Below are 16993 nucleotides of genomic sequence, written 5' to 3'. Positions count from 1 at the left end.
TTTTTCAATTGGAGTTATTAGTTCTTTCCTTATAGATTTTAAGGAAATGTTTTTAATAGATTTTAGTCTTTTTATACTAGTCATTTTAACCCTATTTGTGTTACAGACATTACTCTCACTCACTTTGACATTTGTCTTTTAACTTAGTTCATGGCGGGTGGTGTGTTTGTTGCCATGCAGAGATTTAAAAATTTTATGTAGTCAACTATTTCTTTTAGGGTGTTGGGTTTTGTGGCATTATGAAGACATTTTGCAACCTAAGATTATAAAAACATCCTTTTTTTTTTTTTAACATTTTTATTGGAGTATAATTGCTTTACAATGGTGTGTTAGTTTCTGCTTTATAACAAAGTGAATCAGTTATACATATACATATATCCCCATATCTCTTCCTTCTTGCGTCTCCCTCCCTCCCACCCTCCCTATCCCACCCTTCTAGCTGGTCACAAAGCACCCAGCTGATCTCCCTGTGCTATGCGACTGCTTCCCACTAGCTATCTATTTTACATTGAACAATGGAAATTTGACATTCAGAGCACAGTACCATTTACATTAGCACCCTAGAAAATTAAATACTTAGGTATAAATCTAAAAAAAAAACCATATGTACAGGATCCACATAAGGAAAACTACAAAACTTTGATGAATGAAATCAAAGATCTAAATAAGGGGAGAGATATTGCATGTTCACTGACAGGAACTCAATATTGTTAAGATGTCATTTCTTCCCAACTTGACCTATAGATTCAATGCAATCCCAGTCAAAATCCCAGCAAGTTATTTTGTTGATATTGACAAACTGATTCTAAAGATTATATGAAAAGGCAAAAATCCAGAATAGCCAACATCATACTGAAAGGAATGACAAAGTTGGAGGACTGATACTATGTGACTTATTACAAAGCTACAGTAATTAAGACAGCCTGGTTTTGGCAAAAGATGAGATAAATAGATCAACGGAACAGAACAGAGAGTCCAGAAATAGATCCATACAAATATAGTCAACAGATCTTTGGTAAATGAGCAAAGGCAATACAATGGAGAAAGACAGTCTTCTCAACAAACTTCCTGGAACAAGCAGATATCTATAAGCAAAAAAATGACTCTAGACACAGATCTTATACTTTCCACAAGAACTAACTAAAAATTTATCATAGACCAAAACTATAAATCTTCCAGAAGATAACATAAGAGAAAATCTAGGTGGGCTTGGATTTGGTGATGATTTTTTAGCTACAACAACATAAGCACAGCCCCTGAGAGAAAAAAATTGATTAGTTGGACTTTATTAAAATTTTAAAATTCTGCTCTGCTGAATATACTGTAAAGACAATGAAAAGACAAGCCATAGATTAGGAGAAAATATTTCCAAAATATATATTCAATATAGGATTGTGTCCAAAATAAACAAGGAACTCTTAAAACTCAGTGATAAGAAAACAAATAACCCCAGGAAGGAATGCAGACTGTGACAGGAGAACATACCTGCCTTACAGTGTGTGAAACTCCCTCAAGGAGGGGCCGGACGAAAGGTGCTGACCTCAGTCACTCTGGAAACGAGTGGGGTCTGTAGGCCTGAAGGCAAGGGACGTGCACACAGCACTGGGCTCTAGTGGTGAAGTTGTTTCCCATGGGGCATGGGTTAACAACCGTGTCCCTGCTGTACACGTGCGCTGGGATTGAACAGGAAAGTACACGGATGTTGGGGGCCGGGAGTCTCACCCCGGAGGAGTGGGAGGTTACAGGCGACCAAGGGGAGAATGATCCGTGGATAACAGATGCTGGTTGGAGACGTCAGTGAGAACTCACGTTCGTTTAATGTAGAGACAGGTGGTTACACACAGGAATATTTGTAACATGTGTGTGTATGCAAGGTTGGCACGCACATATATTTCTTTGCTTTGTCTGCTGAGAGGGCACAAAGAAACAAGACCCCAGCAGCAATGAACACATCTATCTCCCAGATCTGGGTTTCTAAGACCATTCTCTAACAAAAGGAAGGAACCAGAATCCCTTGAAGAAAAGGCTGACCCTAGGACTGGAAATAGAAATATACTGGATGAGCCTGGAGCATCTTGTAGCCGGAAGGTAAGGAGGTGCTCAAAAAAACAAAACAGAAAACACAAAGATAGGGTGTGTCAAAGGGACACAGGAGCCAACTGACAGAGTTCCCAGCAGCCAAAGCTGGAACAATTTGAGGGACAAAATCAACAAAGTAATAGTGTACCATAACCCAAAGCATAAAATACGTATCCATGTGATCACACTGACATAAGTGATTGAACAAATTAATAAATGGAGGAGAAGAGGCAAATCTCCCATGCTGAGAATTCCAAATAAATTCTGTGAACACTCCACCCCACAGTGAGGAGAGCCAGACTCCCCCCACCCTTAAATGCAGGCTGTGCATGGGGACCTCCTCCCCAAAGGCACAGGATGGAAGGGGGAGGGGGAGTAATTTTACAGCAGAGAAGCCGGACAAGCATGCCTCGGCCCGGTGATCACAGCCAGCGTCAACAGTCATAAGTTTCGTTGATAGTATGTACCCTGGACATGGTGTGATGAAAAGGGCCTTTTACCTCTATTGTCTTCATCCTTCACACCCACACAGTAAGTCGGCTCCACACGAAAGAATCCCGTTCCGAGAGCGCCGCGTTCGTAAACAAACATTTGTTTCCTCGCAGCCCTGGAGGCTGGAAGTCCGAGATCAGGGAGCCAGTGTGGCCGGCTTCTGGTGAGACCCTCTTCCTGGCGGCAGGCGGCTGCCACCTCCGCGTGCACACGGGCTTTCCTTGGGGTGAGCGTGGAGAGCGCGCGAGGTCTCTGGCGTCTCCCTGCGCCGCGTGGCTCACGTACGTGCACCTGAGCCTGGTGCGCCAGGGCCGCGCGCTGCGCCAGCGGCTGGGCTACGGGCGAGGTACGGGAGGGGGCGCGCGCCCTGGGGGCGGGGGGCGGGGAGGGTCGCGAGCAGCGCCGGGCCCGGGCCCTCCCATCTCGCCCAGGCCTCGGCGTGGGTCAGGCCCGCCCGGAGACCCCGTCCGCCCTTCCCAGCTCGGCGACATTGGGGCAGGGGGCGCGGTTCGGCCAAAAACATCCATTTTTTTATAGTACTTCTATGGTTTCATATTTTACAATTCAACCTTTAGATTCATCTGGAAAACTCTAGTATGAAGGGATGAATTAGAAATTCAATTTTTAATATTATACTTATGACTATAAGTTCATATAAGTTCTATAAAATGATTCCTATTTTAAAGAATAAAATAGAGTTGAATATGAATAAAGAATAAAACATGAATTGAAATAGTATCTAATTTGTGCATCTTTTTACTTCAGTTAGCTATGAATGCATTTATACCATTACAATCTGTGTCTGTTGCCTCTTGGCCTCTCCACAGTGCTTCACAAAGAAGTGTCCTTCCTTCCATAAACATCCTCACTGTACATGATAAACCCAAGACTAGGAAAATGCTGGATCACAACATATACAAAAACACAACACACACACAAATTAATGTTTGATAGATGAACATATGTTTGCTAACTTCTATGTTGGTACTATTTTTCAAACCAAACTTTTATAGTGATAAAGCATAATATTATATTCACCACTCTTAAATCATATACTTTAGTCTTTTGATTTAAAGACACATACACACATTTTACACAGAACATAAGCTGGTCTAGGTCCAAACAAAGAACAAATCATAGGGACACAAATATTCTAAAATACAAAATAAAGAGCTAAGTGTTATGTAGACAATCAATAAACTTTTAGAGTTTGGAGGATGCCACATCTGCAGTAGACTGGTTATGCTTTTCCCCCAGCAGAGTCACGGGAAACTAGGGCCAGATGATGATGACAATAATAAATGGGCTTGGGGCTTCCCTGGTGGCGCAGTGGTTAAGAATCTGCCTGCCAATGCAGGGGACACGGGTTCGAGCCCTGGTCCGGGAAGATCCCACATGCCACGGAGCAACTAAGCCCGTGTGCCACAACTTCTCAAGCCCACATGCCTAAAGCCTATGCTCTGCAACAAGAGAAACCACCGCAATGAGAAGCCCAAGCACGGCAAGGAAGAGTAGCCCCCGCTCGCCGCAACCAGAGAAAGCCCGCTTGCAGCAACGAAGACCCAACACAGACAAAAATAAAATAAATAAAAAATAAATACATTAAAAAAAAAAAAAGAATCCGCCTGCCAATTCAGGGGACTAAGGTTCGAGCCCTGGCCTGGGAAGATCCCACATACCGCGGAGCAACTAAGCCCATGTGCCACGACTACTGAGCCTGTGCTCTAGAGCCCGTGAGCCACAACTACTGAGCCTGCAATGCCACAACTACTGAAGCCCGCCTGCCTAGAGCCCATGCTCCACAAGAAGAGAAGCCACCACCATGAGAAGCCTGCGCACTGCAACGAAGAGTAGCCCCCGCTCACCGCAACTAGAGAAAGCCTGCACGTAGCAACGAAGACCCAATGCATCCAGATATTAATTAATTTATAAAATGCTAAAAATAAATGAATGAATAAATGAATGAATAAATAAATAAATAAATAAATGGGCTTCACTCAGTGCATATCATGTGGCAGGTCCTAATCTAAGGGCTTTCCATTCATTGATACATTGAAGTCCTCTGAAGGCAGTAAGTACTAGTACTGCATTCTCCATACTATACAGATGGGGAAACTGAGGCAAGGAGAGCCTCAGTAATTTGTCAAGACTACATGTTAGTGAGTAGCCGAGGCAGGCTTTGAAACCAATTAGTCAGATTCCAGGCCTGTGCATTTACCATGAGAGTGAACTTCAGGTCCACTGAAAATAGCCCTAACTACCACATTAGAGCCTTGCAACATCCTCATGTAAAAAAAAAAAAAAAAAGGCTGAGGCTGAACTCGGGCAGCCAGTTAACAACTGCTTCGTAAACACTCCTAGCAAAAGTGGGTTTGGATTTTTTGTTTTGTTTTGTTTTGTTTTTTAATTATTTTTGGCTGCGTTGGGTCTTTGTTGCTGTGCGTGGGCTTTCTCTAGTTGTCTAGGCGTGCGGGCTTCAGTAGTTGTGGCTCATGGGCTCTAGAGCTCAAGCTCAGTAGTTGTGCTGCACGGGCTGAGCTGCTCTGCGGCATGGGGGATCTTCCCGGACCAGGGCACGAACCCGTGTCCCCTGCCTTGGCAGTGGGTTCGGATTTAATGACAAAGACAGATATCTTATTCCGGAGAGTGGAATCACCCTTCGTCAAGAGTCTGCATCCTTAATTCTAGGCACAGTCCCACTTTTTTAGTTAAGTGAACTGGTGGGGCTCTTCAGTTTCCTTTTGTATCAAGTGGGGATTGTAACTGCTCGTGAAAAGGCCTTATAAACTGTAAAGTGTGAGTCTGTGCTTCTGACGCCAACTAACAATTCAGGGGCAAAGGAAACAGCCACATTTAAGGCTCCAGGTGCAGAAGGTAGGTACTGCGCTTCTCTGTAGAGACCTGGGGCCTAAATGAGGTCTAAGCACCAGACAGGTGTGGCCAGGTGTGCACTGCAGGTGGTTGCTACCAGGTAGGTGCTGCTAGGTAAGGGCTACCTGGCAGGTGCTGATGGCAAAACAGGTCCTCTCTGCCACATCAGCCAGGATTCCAGGAAGAGGACATTGTTTTGAATTTCTGAGTTCTTTGACGTCATTCATGAGAAAATAACTCTGAGGAGAAGTGCTATGGGTACAGAAACCCTCCCACCCTCTCTCTTGCGGCTGAGTCACTTTTTTAGAACTTCCCCCAGCAGAGAACAAGCCTTGCCCACAGCTCCAGTCCTCTGTGCCTTCCGCTGGATGGTACCAGGACACCGGGAGGCACCCAGCAGCATCTCTGCTGCCTTCTCCAGGGCCAAAATTCAGTCTCATTTTCTGCCTGAGGAAGGGTTCCAGGCAGCTACAGAGAAGACCAGGCACCTAGAGGGGCAAGGGAGCAATTGAAGGAAACCCTCAAGACATAAAACTGAAGTGACACCACCGAGGGCCCTGCCAGCACATCCCCGTCGATGGCATCTGAGAACTCGGAGGGTCCCTCATCTTGCAGTCAGGCTGCCTTGTAGCAATAAGTGACAGATGGTCCTACTTTTCGGCTTACCTCTGTATATAATATTAAAAGAACAGGCTCATGGTACCGTTGGCAAGGGAAGGAAAAACAGCACTTGGATTTTTTTTTCTTTAAATATAGAAAGTATAGCGCATTTCGAGACTTTCTGTCATAGAAAATTGTTCCAAACAGAAATTCAGACTGACTCTACCTCAGCTAGATTAAATTCTGCATCACGTGGCATTCCAGTGCGGTCTGTTTTGAGGTGGGCAAGGGGCCAAAGTGAAGAGGCTGGGCCAGTCTACTCCTATTTACAACTCATGCTCAACTGCTAATTACACCTGGCATCTTTCTAAGTGCTTTCCGTGGTTTGATCCTCCACACAACTCTGAGTGGTGGATACCATTATTATCTCTATACTGTAGACAAGGAAACCCAGGCACTGATGAGGTTCTTTGTCAAAGACAACACAGGAAGGGGGGAAGCTGGAAGAAACCCAGCTGGTAGGAGGGAACTCACAATCACTGCCTTATGTGCTCACGGTTTGGGCCTGTCTCCTCTTTCCTGTCAAAGTGATAAGCACCTATCAGAATGGCCCAGGAACGATCTAAAAGCAGAAAATGAAACTAAGATACTGTGAGACCTTCTGAGTCAAACACTGGCCTAAGCACTTTCCCTTCGGAAGTGTGAGATGGAAACTCAGGGCCAAGGTGGGCTGACTTCTATCATTTCATTAGCCCCACGTGCACTAAAAGCCTTTAAGACCTTTCTGAGGCTCAGCTCAAGACCTTGTAGAATCTTCAAAGACTGAACCCAGGGCCAGGTTCCTCACTCATCTTGACTTCAATATTTTTCAGCTTTTATGACTGTGACCCAGCTCTATCACACACCCATCAAACACTTCTCTTTTAAGGTTCTTTACCAACTCACTGAAAAAAAAAAAGGGGGGGGGGAGGGGAAGATGTCCTCTCTGACCTTTGGGAAATAACTTCAGAAGTCAAAAGAAGCTTCTGGAGGCCAGCAGGAAAGCTACAGGGGAGGCAGCTAAAGACTTCCACTAATTAGCATTGAGAGGTGAGCAAGTTAGAGTCTGCTCTACCTCCTCTGCCAGGCTGGCTCCCAATCTCTGTCTCACTCGTTGTCCTGTGCTCTCCACCTGCGTGCACCTCCCACCTGGAGAGCCAAAGCAGAAAATGAGGGCTGCTGCCTCAGCCGAACCCCCTTCCCCTTCGATTCAATAATAAGTAAACTCCAAAACTGAAACTTGAAAGGGAAGGAAACTGTTAACACCACACTACCTTCTAGTGACTTAAACTAGCACTATCCAATAGAAATGTAATGTGAGTTATGTAAGTACTTGAAACATTTCCAGCAGCGACATTAAATAAGTAAAAAGAAACCAGGGAAATTAATTTTGATAATATACTTTATTTAACTCAATATATCCAAAATATTATCCTTTCAACATGTAATCAATAGAAAATTAGTGAGCTATTTTATACTTTTTTATCATAGTAAGTCCTCAAAATCGCGTGTGTAATTCACACTTACAGCACATCTCAATTAGGATTAGCCTTATTTCACGTGCTTAATAGTCACACGTGGCCAGTGGCTACTGTACTGGATGGCACAGAGTTAAGCATTATACTCTCTGCTACTATCTCACAAACACAGATTAATTCATCTTTAATTAATTCTTCACTTTACACAACCAGAAATTATTACAGGAAGAAACAGTGAATTATTACTTTGCTTCCAACTGCTTTGAATTTCTGTATAAATCTATTTTCTCATTTAATCTTCACCATAACCGGTGAAGTTGGTCCCTATAGTATTTGTTTTTTCCTATAGTACTTTTAGATGGGTAACTGATTGGCATAACACCATCTCTCTCACACACACACACACACACACACACACACACCCACACACACCCGTTACATGTTCTCCATTTATGTAGCCAAGGACCAGATCAGAACTGAAGCCACACAGCAATATAGAGCCCAAGTGAAAGAAAGCAGCCAAATTCTTGCTTTACCGCTCCTCTTTTATACACCATCATTCCAGAAGAATTTACTCTAATAATCTAAGCACTTCCACTTAAGGGAACACGTACAAACAAGAGGACCGTCTTGGGGCTTCCCTGGTGGCGCAGTGGTTGAGAACCTGTCTGCCAATGCAGGGGACACGGGTTCGAGCCCTGGTCTGGGAAGATCCCACATGCCGTGGAGCAACTAGGCCCGTGAGCCACAACTACTGAGCCTGCGCATCTGGAGCCTGTGCTCCGCAACAAGAGAGGCCACGATAGTGAGAGGCCTGCGCACCGCGATGAAGTGTGGACCCCGCTCGCCACAACTAGAGAAAGCCCTCACACAGAAATGAAGACCCAACACAGCCAAAAATAAATAAACAAATAAAATTAAAAAATAAATGTTCTAAAAAAAAAAAAGATGGAGGGAAATTTAAAAAAAAAAAAAAAAAAAAAAAAGAGGACCGTCTTGGTCCTTAGTCAGTCAAGGCCACCTCATCATAGGGGAGCTGGCATGGTCAGGCCCTGGCTCCTGGAAGCCTGCGTCCTCTCAAGGTCAAACAGTCCCTTCCTCCAGGGGCTTTTTGCAGCTCATAAGACAGAGAACACACACACACACAAATAATGAGATTAAACATATAAGCAAATAAACCAAATACATAAGTATGTAAAAATGTACTCTGGGATGGCAGGAAAGAGATTCTTTCTGAAGGTATTAGGAAAGCTTTATGCAAGTTTGGGAAAAGAGCAGGATTTAAAGAGATGAAAGCAGGAGAAAGGGCCCATGCCAAGCAGAGGTCACGGTGTATTGGACCTGGAGGACACAGGCGTGCAAAGTGGTCACAGGGTGAGCTGTCCCTCTGGCTGAAGAACAGGGAAACATGAGGGACAGAGTATGAAACAAGGCTGCCAAGGTGGGTAAGAGGGTAAGAGCCATCGTCAGAGGTCTTGAATGTTCACTAAGGATTTAGGATTTGACTGTCTAAGAACTGAGTGCAGGAGGATTAACACGGACAGAGGAGTACTTTAGAAAAACTTGCTACCCTCTGCAAGGGTGCAAAAAAAAGGAGAGTTAAAAACAAAAGCAAAGAAGCAAACAAACAACAAAGAGGGCTAATGGAGCATCAGTTCAGAGGACACTGCGTGATTCTGGGTTATGCACTATAACAACCTAAACTATGCTGGTGGTAGGAAAAGTGATGCGAGGAGAGAGTGAGATTCACAGGTCTGGGAACTGGAAGAGACAAAGGCCTCAAGTTTAAAGCCTTTGCAAGATTAAAGCCTACATTACTGGAAGAATGATGGTGACCTTCACGCAAATAGGAAAGTCAATATAACTGAAGAGTTTCCCCCCTTGGGGATGGGCTGCAGAAGATATAATGATCTCAGGTTTGATATGAAAATTTCCCTAATAAGGCCTGAATCTGTTCTGTGCACCTACTTTAATAGTCTAAGTGAATGATGGTTGAAAGAAATCCAGTGAGCACCCGGCTTTTCTTCGAACTTGCCTTACTAGTTCCTGATAACTTGAGCCTGTTGGTCACTTACTTTATGCAAGCTGGTCTTGGCAATCTGCTCAGTTGTCCTCTGAATGACCTCAGCAGATCTGCTGATCACTTTTCACATCTGCCCTAACCACTGAGGGAAAGAAAATTCCAATCTGGAGATGGAGCTTTCTGGCCCGGCTTTTACTTCTGAAAGGGCCACAGAAATGAGACACAACTTTAGAGCTGAAACTTTTTATGCTTCTATACTTAAAGTGAAAGAAAGTCTATAGGTGAACGTCAGTGATAAAGTTCCTTGTCAATGATCTCCTGAAGTCTATGAAATCTAGGAGTCAAGATGCCCATCTGTCAGTTAATCCTCAGTGGTGGAATATTCTATAGCAATTCTGTCCCACACATTTGGAGTGGTAGGTCTCTGATACCGAGCAGGGCCCTGGGCTGGGGCTCCTGGGCACAAAGCCCTTCTGTGTCCCCCATTTCTTTGATTACAGGAAGGAGCCTTCATTCAGCCTCCATGACCTTCCCTGAGTCCCAGTGGGCAGACTCAAGCAGTTGTTAATTAGGGAAGGGAGGGGATGCGAGACCAGGGAGAAACAAACAGTCAAGAGAAACAACAGTGCAGCCTTGGGGCAAGGTCCTGGTTCCCCATCAAGGGATACAGACAACAATATCTTTGAGCTGTTTTGCAGATACTGAAACCCCTTCCAGGTGGGAGAAGTTAATGACGGTACGCTACCCACAAGCATGTAGACCCCAGACCAGTTGGAACCTGAAGGTTGATGATGTTGACTCCTACTTACCTCACCACCAACCCGTCAGAAGAATGTCCACAAGCTCATCATGCCCATCATGAACCATTCCAATAAAACTTCTCACTATCCTCTCCAAGTGGGGACACATAGTTTTTCGAGGCAGGAGCCCACTGTGTCCCCCTTTGCCTGGCAAAGTAATAAAGCTATCCTTTTCTACTTCACCCAAAAATATGTCTCTGAGATTCAATTCAGCACCGGTGTACAGGGAAGCTGAGCTTTCGGTACCATCTCCTAAATAACCAAAATATCACAGAGACCAAAATGCTTCATATAAATGGAAACTACTATTTGTAAAAACACACTGCTTATCAACGCTCCCCAGCACGTCCTTAGAAGCTATGAAATTAAATTAACACTTTTAGGAAAAGGATCGAATGTGTGTGTGTACACACACTCAGAGACATATACTTCAGAGCTGTCCCCGAATATGCCACCTTTCACAGACTTGGTCAACTCTTCAGCAACATGGGGTAATAACATCTTTCAAGCATTAAGCTTTTAAAAAGTGAATGAGGCCATTTTATTCGGTGGAAAAGAGAGGCGTGATTTAGAAAGCAGCATACAACTGTCCAGGTTGGAATACAATCCAGTCATGAGTTCTCATTGCCTCTGTCAATGGGTGTGGTAACCCATCTCCAAGGACAGCTCCCAACAGGTCTTCCCCTCCCTATAGGCACACACTCAACAGACGGAGAGCCTTTGTGCTCCCCTGACTCTGGGTTGGTCTTGTGACTTGCTTTGCTCAACAGAACACGGCACAAACAACATTCTTGTACTTTCAAACCCAGGTCTTAAGAGGCCTGGAAGCTTCTACTTCCTCTCTTGGAAGCTAGCTGTCACATGAAAATTTGACTACCCAGATGGAAAGAGAGGTCTGAAGCCATCATGGTCAGTCGAGCCCAGCTGAGCTCCCAGCTGAATGCAGCTGCATGGCTGAGCCCAGGCAAAAAAAAAAAAAAAAAAAAAAAAAAAAAAAAAACCAGCAGATGAACCCTAGTCACCCCACAGAATTGGGAAAAAATAATAAATCAGTGCTGCTAAGTTTGGAGTCCTTTGCTATGTGATAATAGATCACTGAAACAATGGGTGACAAAAGATATCAAATGGCTAAAAGTGAGCCAGATCTACCATTCATCTGTGACCATCTGTGATTCTATTGGGATTCTGTAGACTTCTGCTTGCAAACTAATTCAAGTGGAGAAACAGACAGGACCTTCTCTTGTCATATTCAAACTCTAGCATTCAGTAACATCTAGCATACTGGTACTGATGTTCACAATGGATTCTGACAATTCTACTCCCAGAACCCTGTAGGGCTAGGAGAACTCTCTCCCTTGACTGGTACATGAAGCTCTCTCCCTCCCTGTATTCCCGCTTTACGTAACACAGTGCCACAAACCTGCAAATGCTGATGTAAGAAAGAGTAACAAGATGACGAATGCTGGAGTGAATGAAACTTCAGTGTGAGTACCAGGAGGGTGAAGAGAAGCTGGCAGAGGCCTTGAGCGCACTTTATGACACAGAGCCACACAGACAGCAATGACTGCCCAGGCATGGGGCAGACTGAATTATTAGCCCCGATTCTTGACCCTTCTCTACATCCATACCCTTGCCATGAATGTGCTGTGGTCAGATGGACTTCTCTGCCCCTTGTCTTTGAGCCTGTTCACGTGACTTGATTCGGCTAGTAAAGCGTGGGTGCAAGTGACAGTGTGGGTGCCAGGTCTAAGCCTAAGCTTAAGAGGCATCATGTGTATCACTTGTACTTTTACCCTTTTGCAAAAGAAGAGCATACCCTCCCCCTTGGCTCACTGGTCCCAGGAGGAAGCTGAGAGGGACATGGAGCAGAGCCACTCCAGCTGACCAAGCAACTCGTGATCAAGAAAGACATGATTATTGCTGAATGCCACTAAGATCTTGAGGCTGTCTACTACCCAGCAATAGTTAACTAATACAAGCCTCCTTTATTAGATGCTAACATTTGCAAACTACACATGGTACTTTAGAACAACAGAAAGTCTTCCTAGCTATAAAAGTTGTAACCATATTAGCAAATGAATGGTTAGATGGCCTCATTGCCAAGCAAAATATTAATACAATATACTGAATATCACTGAATTTTTGCTCTTACAAATCTAAGGTTACCTTTCTACAGATTGTAATTTGGTATTCCACATTCTCCATAATTTAACCCTAACTTAGTTTCGTACCCAATTCCCTCTCACGTATATTTTATATTCCATTCGAACTGGATTACTTGTAATTCTTGAATATGGGTCACATCACGTCTAGCCTTTCCTCATCTAGTTCCTTCCTACACCCTTCATCCGACAGGTTTAGATTCTCCAGTGCTTTAGGGCCAGGGTCAGCTGTCACCTCTATAAGAAATCTGCTCTGATCCCACCTTTTAAGGCAGTCTCTCAACCCTCTAACTCTTATCATGATGTGTATGTCTTTTCCTTTTCTGGTATTTGGCTTATTCTGCCTCATAACACTTCTTCATCCTCTTACGAAGTCCTAGAAAGCAAGGTTAATCTCTGTATCCTCCATGGCATTTAGCAAAGGGTCTGACACATCGTGTACCGGCCAGTCAATACTTTCTCGCATTAAAGAATGAGTGACGGATGGGAGGCAGCAGGAAATGACATTGAGAAAGAAATGTGGACTTTGGAGTCTGAGACATCTGATTCTATCACTTAGTAGCTGAGTAACTTTGGACCAGTTAGTCACACTGTGCCCCAGCTTCCAAATCTGTAAAATTAAGATGGCAGAGATTTCACAGGATTGTTGTGAAAATTCAACATGAAAATGAATGTAAATGCTTCTCGGTGCCTGACATATGGTGAAGGCTCCGTAAGTGGTAGCTCTAATTACAAAAATGACAATGACACAGAACCTCACATAGAAGTTTAATTTAAACAAATTCCTGATACTAGATTATTTCCTCTTAAAAGTTAAGTGTTTGAGAGTAACAGTAATGACTCTAGTTCCCATTAGCTGTCTTCCCAGAAGGTGTGGTTTCAAAGAGCTGGATTCTACTTTATTAAGACGCTCATATGTCACTCTTCTCCACAGTTCTTGTTTCTATCGGTAGTGACCACTAGAAGCAAATTTGTTCCAGGCAACAAATACATCTCCTTAAAACAAACTAAAATGAAATCTTCCTCCCTCCATATACATGAGCCCACTTGTAACAGAGCATTACCCCTTCCACATTGTTCCCAATTCTTCCCCAGGGGACTGAAACAACCATTGCAACGGATCAAAAGCTAGAGGTTGAAATGCAGTGGAATTCCTTGACAGAGACTGAATAGTGCAACTTGAGTTGTTTACATGTAAACATCATTACAATGAGGTTCTTTATCGAAAAAGAGATGTAGAGGTGCTTTTATGAATAAAAGTACCATGAAAATGTCAAGTCTTGGGTATTATTGTTAAAATAATTAGCAAAAACTGCTTCATCTGCCTGGACTAACTGGAATTTTGTACAAACCCATAGCCACCCTGCATCAGGGTAATCATTGATCTTCCAAAGGACAAACTCAAGATTAGGCAAACTCAAAAGGCTGTAAGTGGCCAGGCATGGAACGTCAGTGAGTGAACTGGGCCTGATGTGCGTTCACGGGGAGGGCTCAGCCGTTTACCGGAGGCCATACTCTGACTGAACCGGCAACTGCTACCCCATTCCAGCAACGGTTGCCTCAGGAAATGGAAAATCAGTGTTGTCAGACCTTCTCAAGAAATTTGGGGTTTTGTGTGAAACATCCTGATTTTTAAAGGTCGCCTTGCTTTTTTATTTTAAAATTCTCTGGGGGCCAAAGAAAATATATTTGTAAACCAGATGTGGCCATGGGTTGGCAGTTTGTGACCTCTGCACTAGATATTCTCAAGTCACTATGAATCATCACAGGATGGTTAAAAGACGATTTCTAAGTTCACTGTAATTGTGTTTTTGAAACCGAGAATTTCTAATTCACAGAAAGAGTAATTCCTTATAAACTTATAATAAACTCCAAAAAACACGTCATTCCCTCCATTATAAATCCTTGCCCGTTTTTGGACCTCCATGTGTTCAGTCCTACAGTTCTGGACCGGGACACCCTGCGGCCACTGTCCCATGCACCTGTTTATGTCCTACTAGTTCTTCAAAGCTTGATTTAAATGTGAGCTCTGCATAAAACCTCCATGATCCTCCTCAAAGTCTTCTAGGTATAAATTATGATGAAAACTGTCCAATGTAAAAGATCTGCCTTGATTTTTATCATCTCTCATCAGCCCTCTACCCACACACCCCCGTCACCCCTGCACCCCGCCCCGCCCCTCAGCAAACAGAACACAGGAACACTGCAATTGTTCACGTGAAAGGCCTGGATGGAGGGGCCAAGGATGAAATTCAACGGCACTTACCACCAAACACGTCTCCATTCTGGTAGTTCTTCCCTTTCTGGGCTTCCTCTTCATTTTGAACAGTGGCAACATGCTTCGCAGAGGCACAGCCCATAGTCTCATTCGGTCAGCTTCAGCCGGGCTGAACTGCAAAGCATCTCTACAGACACGGGGACATTTTTTTCTCTTTAGACACAAGGAAAATCCACCTTCTTGCTGAGTCGGTCAAAATGTGCGCACCTGCAAGAAGAGAGCGCTAGATCAGAATGTGGGACACGAAGCCAGTGTCTCAGTCTCCGTGGTGATTCCCGCCCGACCCCACTGGACTGGGGTGCGACCAGGCGCTGAAGAAGGAAATGCAGCACGGGTCATTCTCATCTGACCCCTGCCTGAAAAGCAAGGTCAGAAGGCCTGTGCCCTGCACAACACATGGCTGGACTTTTTTTTTTTTTTAATCTTTATTGGAATATAATTGCTTTACAATGTTGTGTTAGTTTCTGCTGTATGACAAAATGAATCAGCTATATATATATACACATATCCCCATATCCCCTTCATCTTGAGCCTCCCTCCCACCCTCCCTATCCCACCTCTCCAGGTGGTCACAAAGCACCGAGCTGATCTCCCTATGCTATGTGGCTGCTTCCCACTAGCTATCTATTTTACATTTGGTAGTGTATATATGTCCATGCCACTCTCTCACTTCGTCCCAGCTTAACCTTCCCACTCCCCGTGTCCTCAAGTCCATTCTCTATGTCTGCATCTTTATTCCTGTCCTGCCCCTAAGTTCATTAGTACAGTTTTTTTTAGATTCCATATATGTGTGTTAGCATACGGTATTTGTTTTTCTCTTTCTGACTTACTTCACTCTGTATGACAGACTCTAGGTCCATCCACCTCACTACAAATAACTCAATCTCGTTCATTTTTATGGCTGAGTAATATTCCATTGTATGTATGTGCCACATCTTCTTTATCCATTCATCTGTCGATGGGCACTTAGGTTGCTTCCATGTCCTGGCTATTGTAAATAGTGTTGCAATGAAGATTGTGGTACATGTATCTTTTTTTTTTTTACTTGTTTGTTTGTTTTATATAAATTTATTTTACTTTTGGCTGCATTGGGTCTTCGTTGCTGTGCACAGGCTTTCCCTAGTTGCACCGAGCAGGAGCTACTCTTTGTTGCGGTGTATGGACTTCTCATCGTGGTGGCTTCTCTTGTTGCGGAGCACGGGTTCTAGGCATGCAGGCTTCAGTTGTTGTGGCACGCGGGCTCAGTAGTTGTGGCTCGCGGTCTCTAGAGCACAGGCTAAGTAGTTATGGTGCATGGGCTTGGTTGCTCCACGGCATGTGGGATCTTCCCGGACCAGGGCTCGAACCTATGTCCCCTGCATTGGCAGGCGGATTCTTAACCACTGTGCCACCAGGGAAGCCCCATGTATCTTTTTGAATTATGGTTTTCTCAGGGTATATGCCCAGTAGTGGGATTGCTGGGTCATATGGTAGTTCTATTTTTAGATTTTTAAGGAACCTCCATACTGTTCTCCATAGTGGCTGCATCCATTTACATTCCCACCAACAGTGCAGGAGGGTTCCCTTTTCTCCACACCCTCTCCAGCATTTACCGTTTGTAGATTTTTTGATGATGGCCATTCTGACCGGTGTGAGGTGATACCTCATTGTAGTCTTGCTTTGCATTTCTCTAATGATTAGTGATGTTGAGCATCTTTTCATCTGTTTGTTGGCAATCTGTATGTCTACTTTGGAGAAATGTCTATTTAGGTCTTCTGCCCATTTCTGGATTGGGTTGTTTGTTTTTTTGATATTGAGCTGCATGAGCTGCTTGTATATTTTGGAGATTAATCCTTTGTCAGTTGCTTTGTTCGCAAATATTTTCTCCCATTCTGAGGGTCATCTTTCCGTCTTGTTTATGGTTTCCTTTGTTGTGCAAAAGATTTTGTTTCATTAGGTCCCATTTGTTTATTTTTGTTTTTATTTCTATTTCTCTAGGAGCTGGGTCAAAAAGGATATTGCTGTGATTTATGTCATAGAGTGTTCTGTGTATGTTTTCCTCTAAGAGTATGATCGTCTCTGGCCTTACATTTAGGTCTTTAATCCATTTTGAGTTTATTTTTGTGTATGCTGTTAGAGAGTGTTCTAATTTCATTCCTTTACATGTAGCTGACCAGTTTTCCCAGCATCCC

At 43.8% G+C, this 16993-nt stretch overlaps 1 protein-coding gene across 1 annotated transcript in view; it reads right to left on the bottom strand.

Annotated features, from left to right (window-relative positions):
• LOC130708578 (uncharacterized protein C1orf21) overlaps positions 1 to 15026 on the bottom strand; it is a 129637-nt gene extending 114611 nt beyond the window's left edge. The window contains exon 1 of the mRNA XM_057549760.1: positions 14811 to 15026. Within this exon, the coding sequence (XP_057405743.1) occupies positions 14811 to 14904 (94 nt within the window). The 5' untranslated portion in view covers positions 14905 to 15026. The remainder of the gene's footprint in view (positions 1 to 14810) is intronic.
• Positions 15027 to 16993: the final 1967 nt, after the last annotated feature.

This window comes from Balaenoptera acutorostrata, chromosome 1, assembly GCF_949987535.1.
Source record: "Balaenoptera acutorostrata chromosome 1, mBalAcu1.1, whole genome shotgun sequence".
In the NCBI taxonomy this organism is placed as follows: Eukaryota; Metazoa; Chordata; class Mammalia; order Artiodactyla; family Balaenopteridae; genus Balaenoptera; species Balaenoptera acutorostrata.
This window is presented reverse-complemented; position numbering and strand designations above follow the sequence as displayed.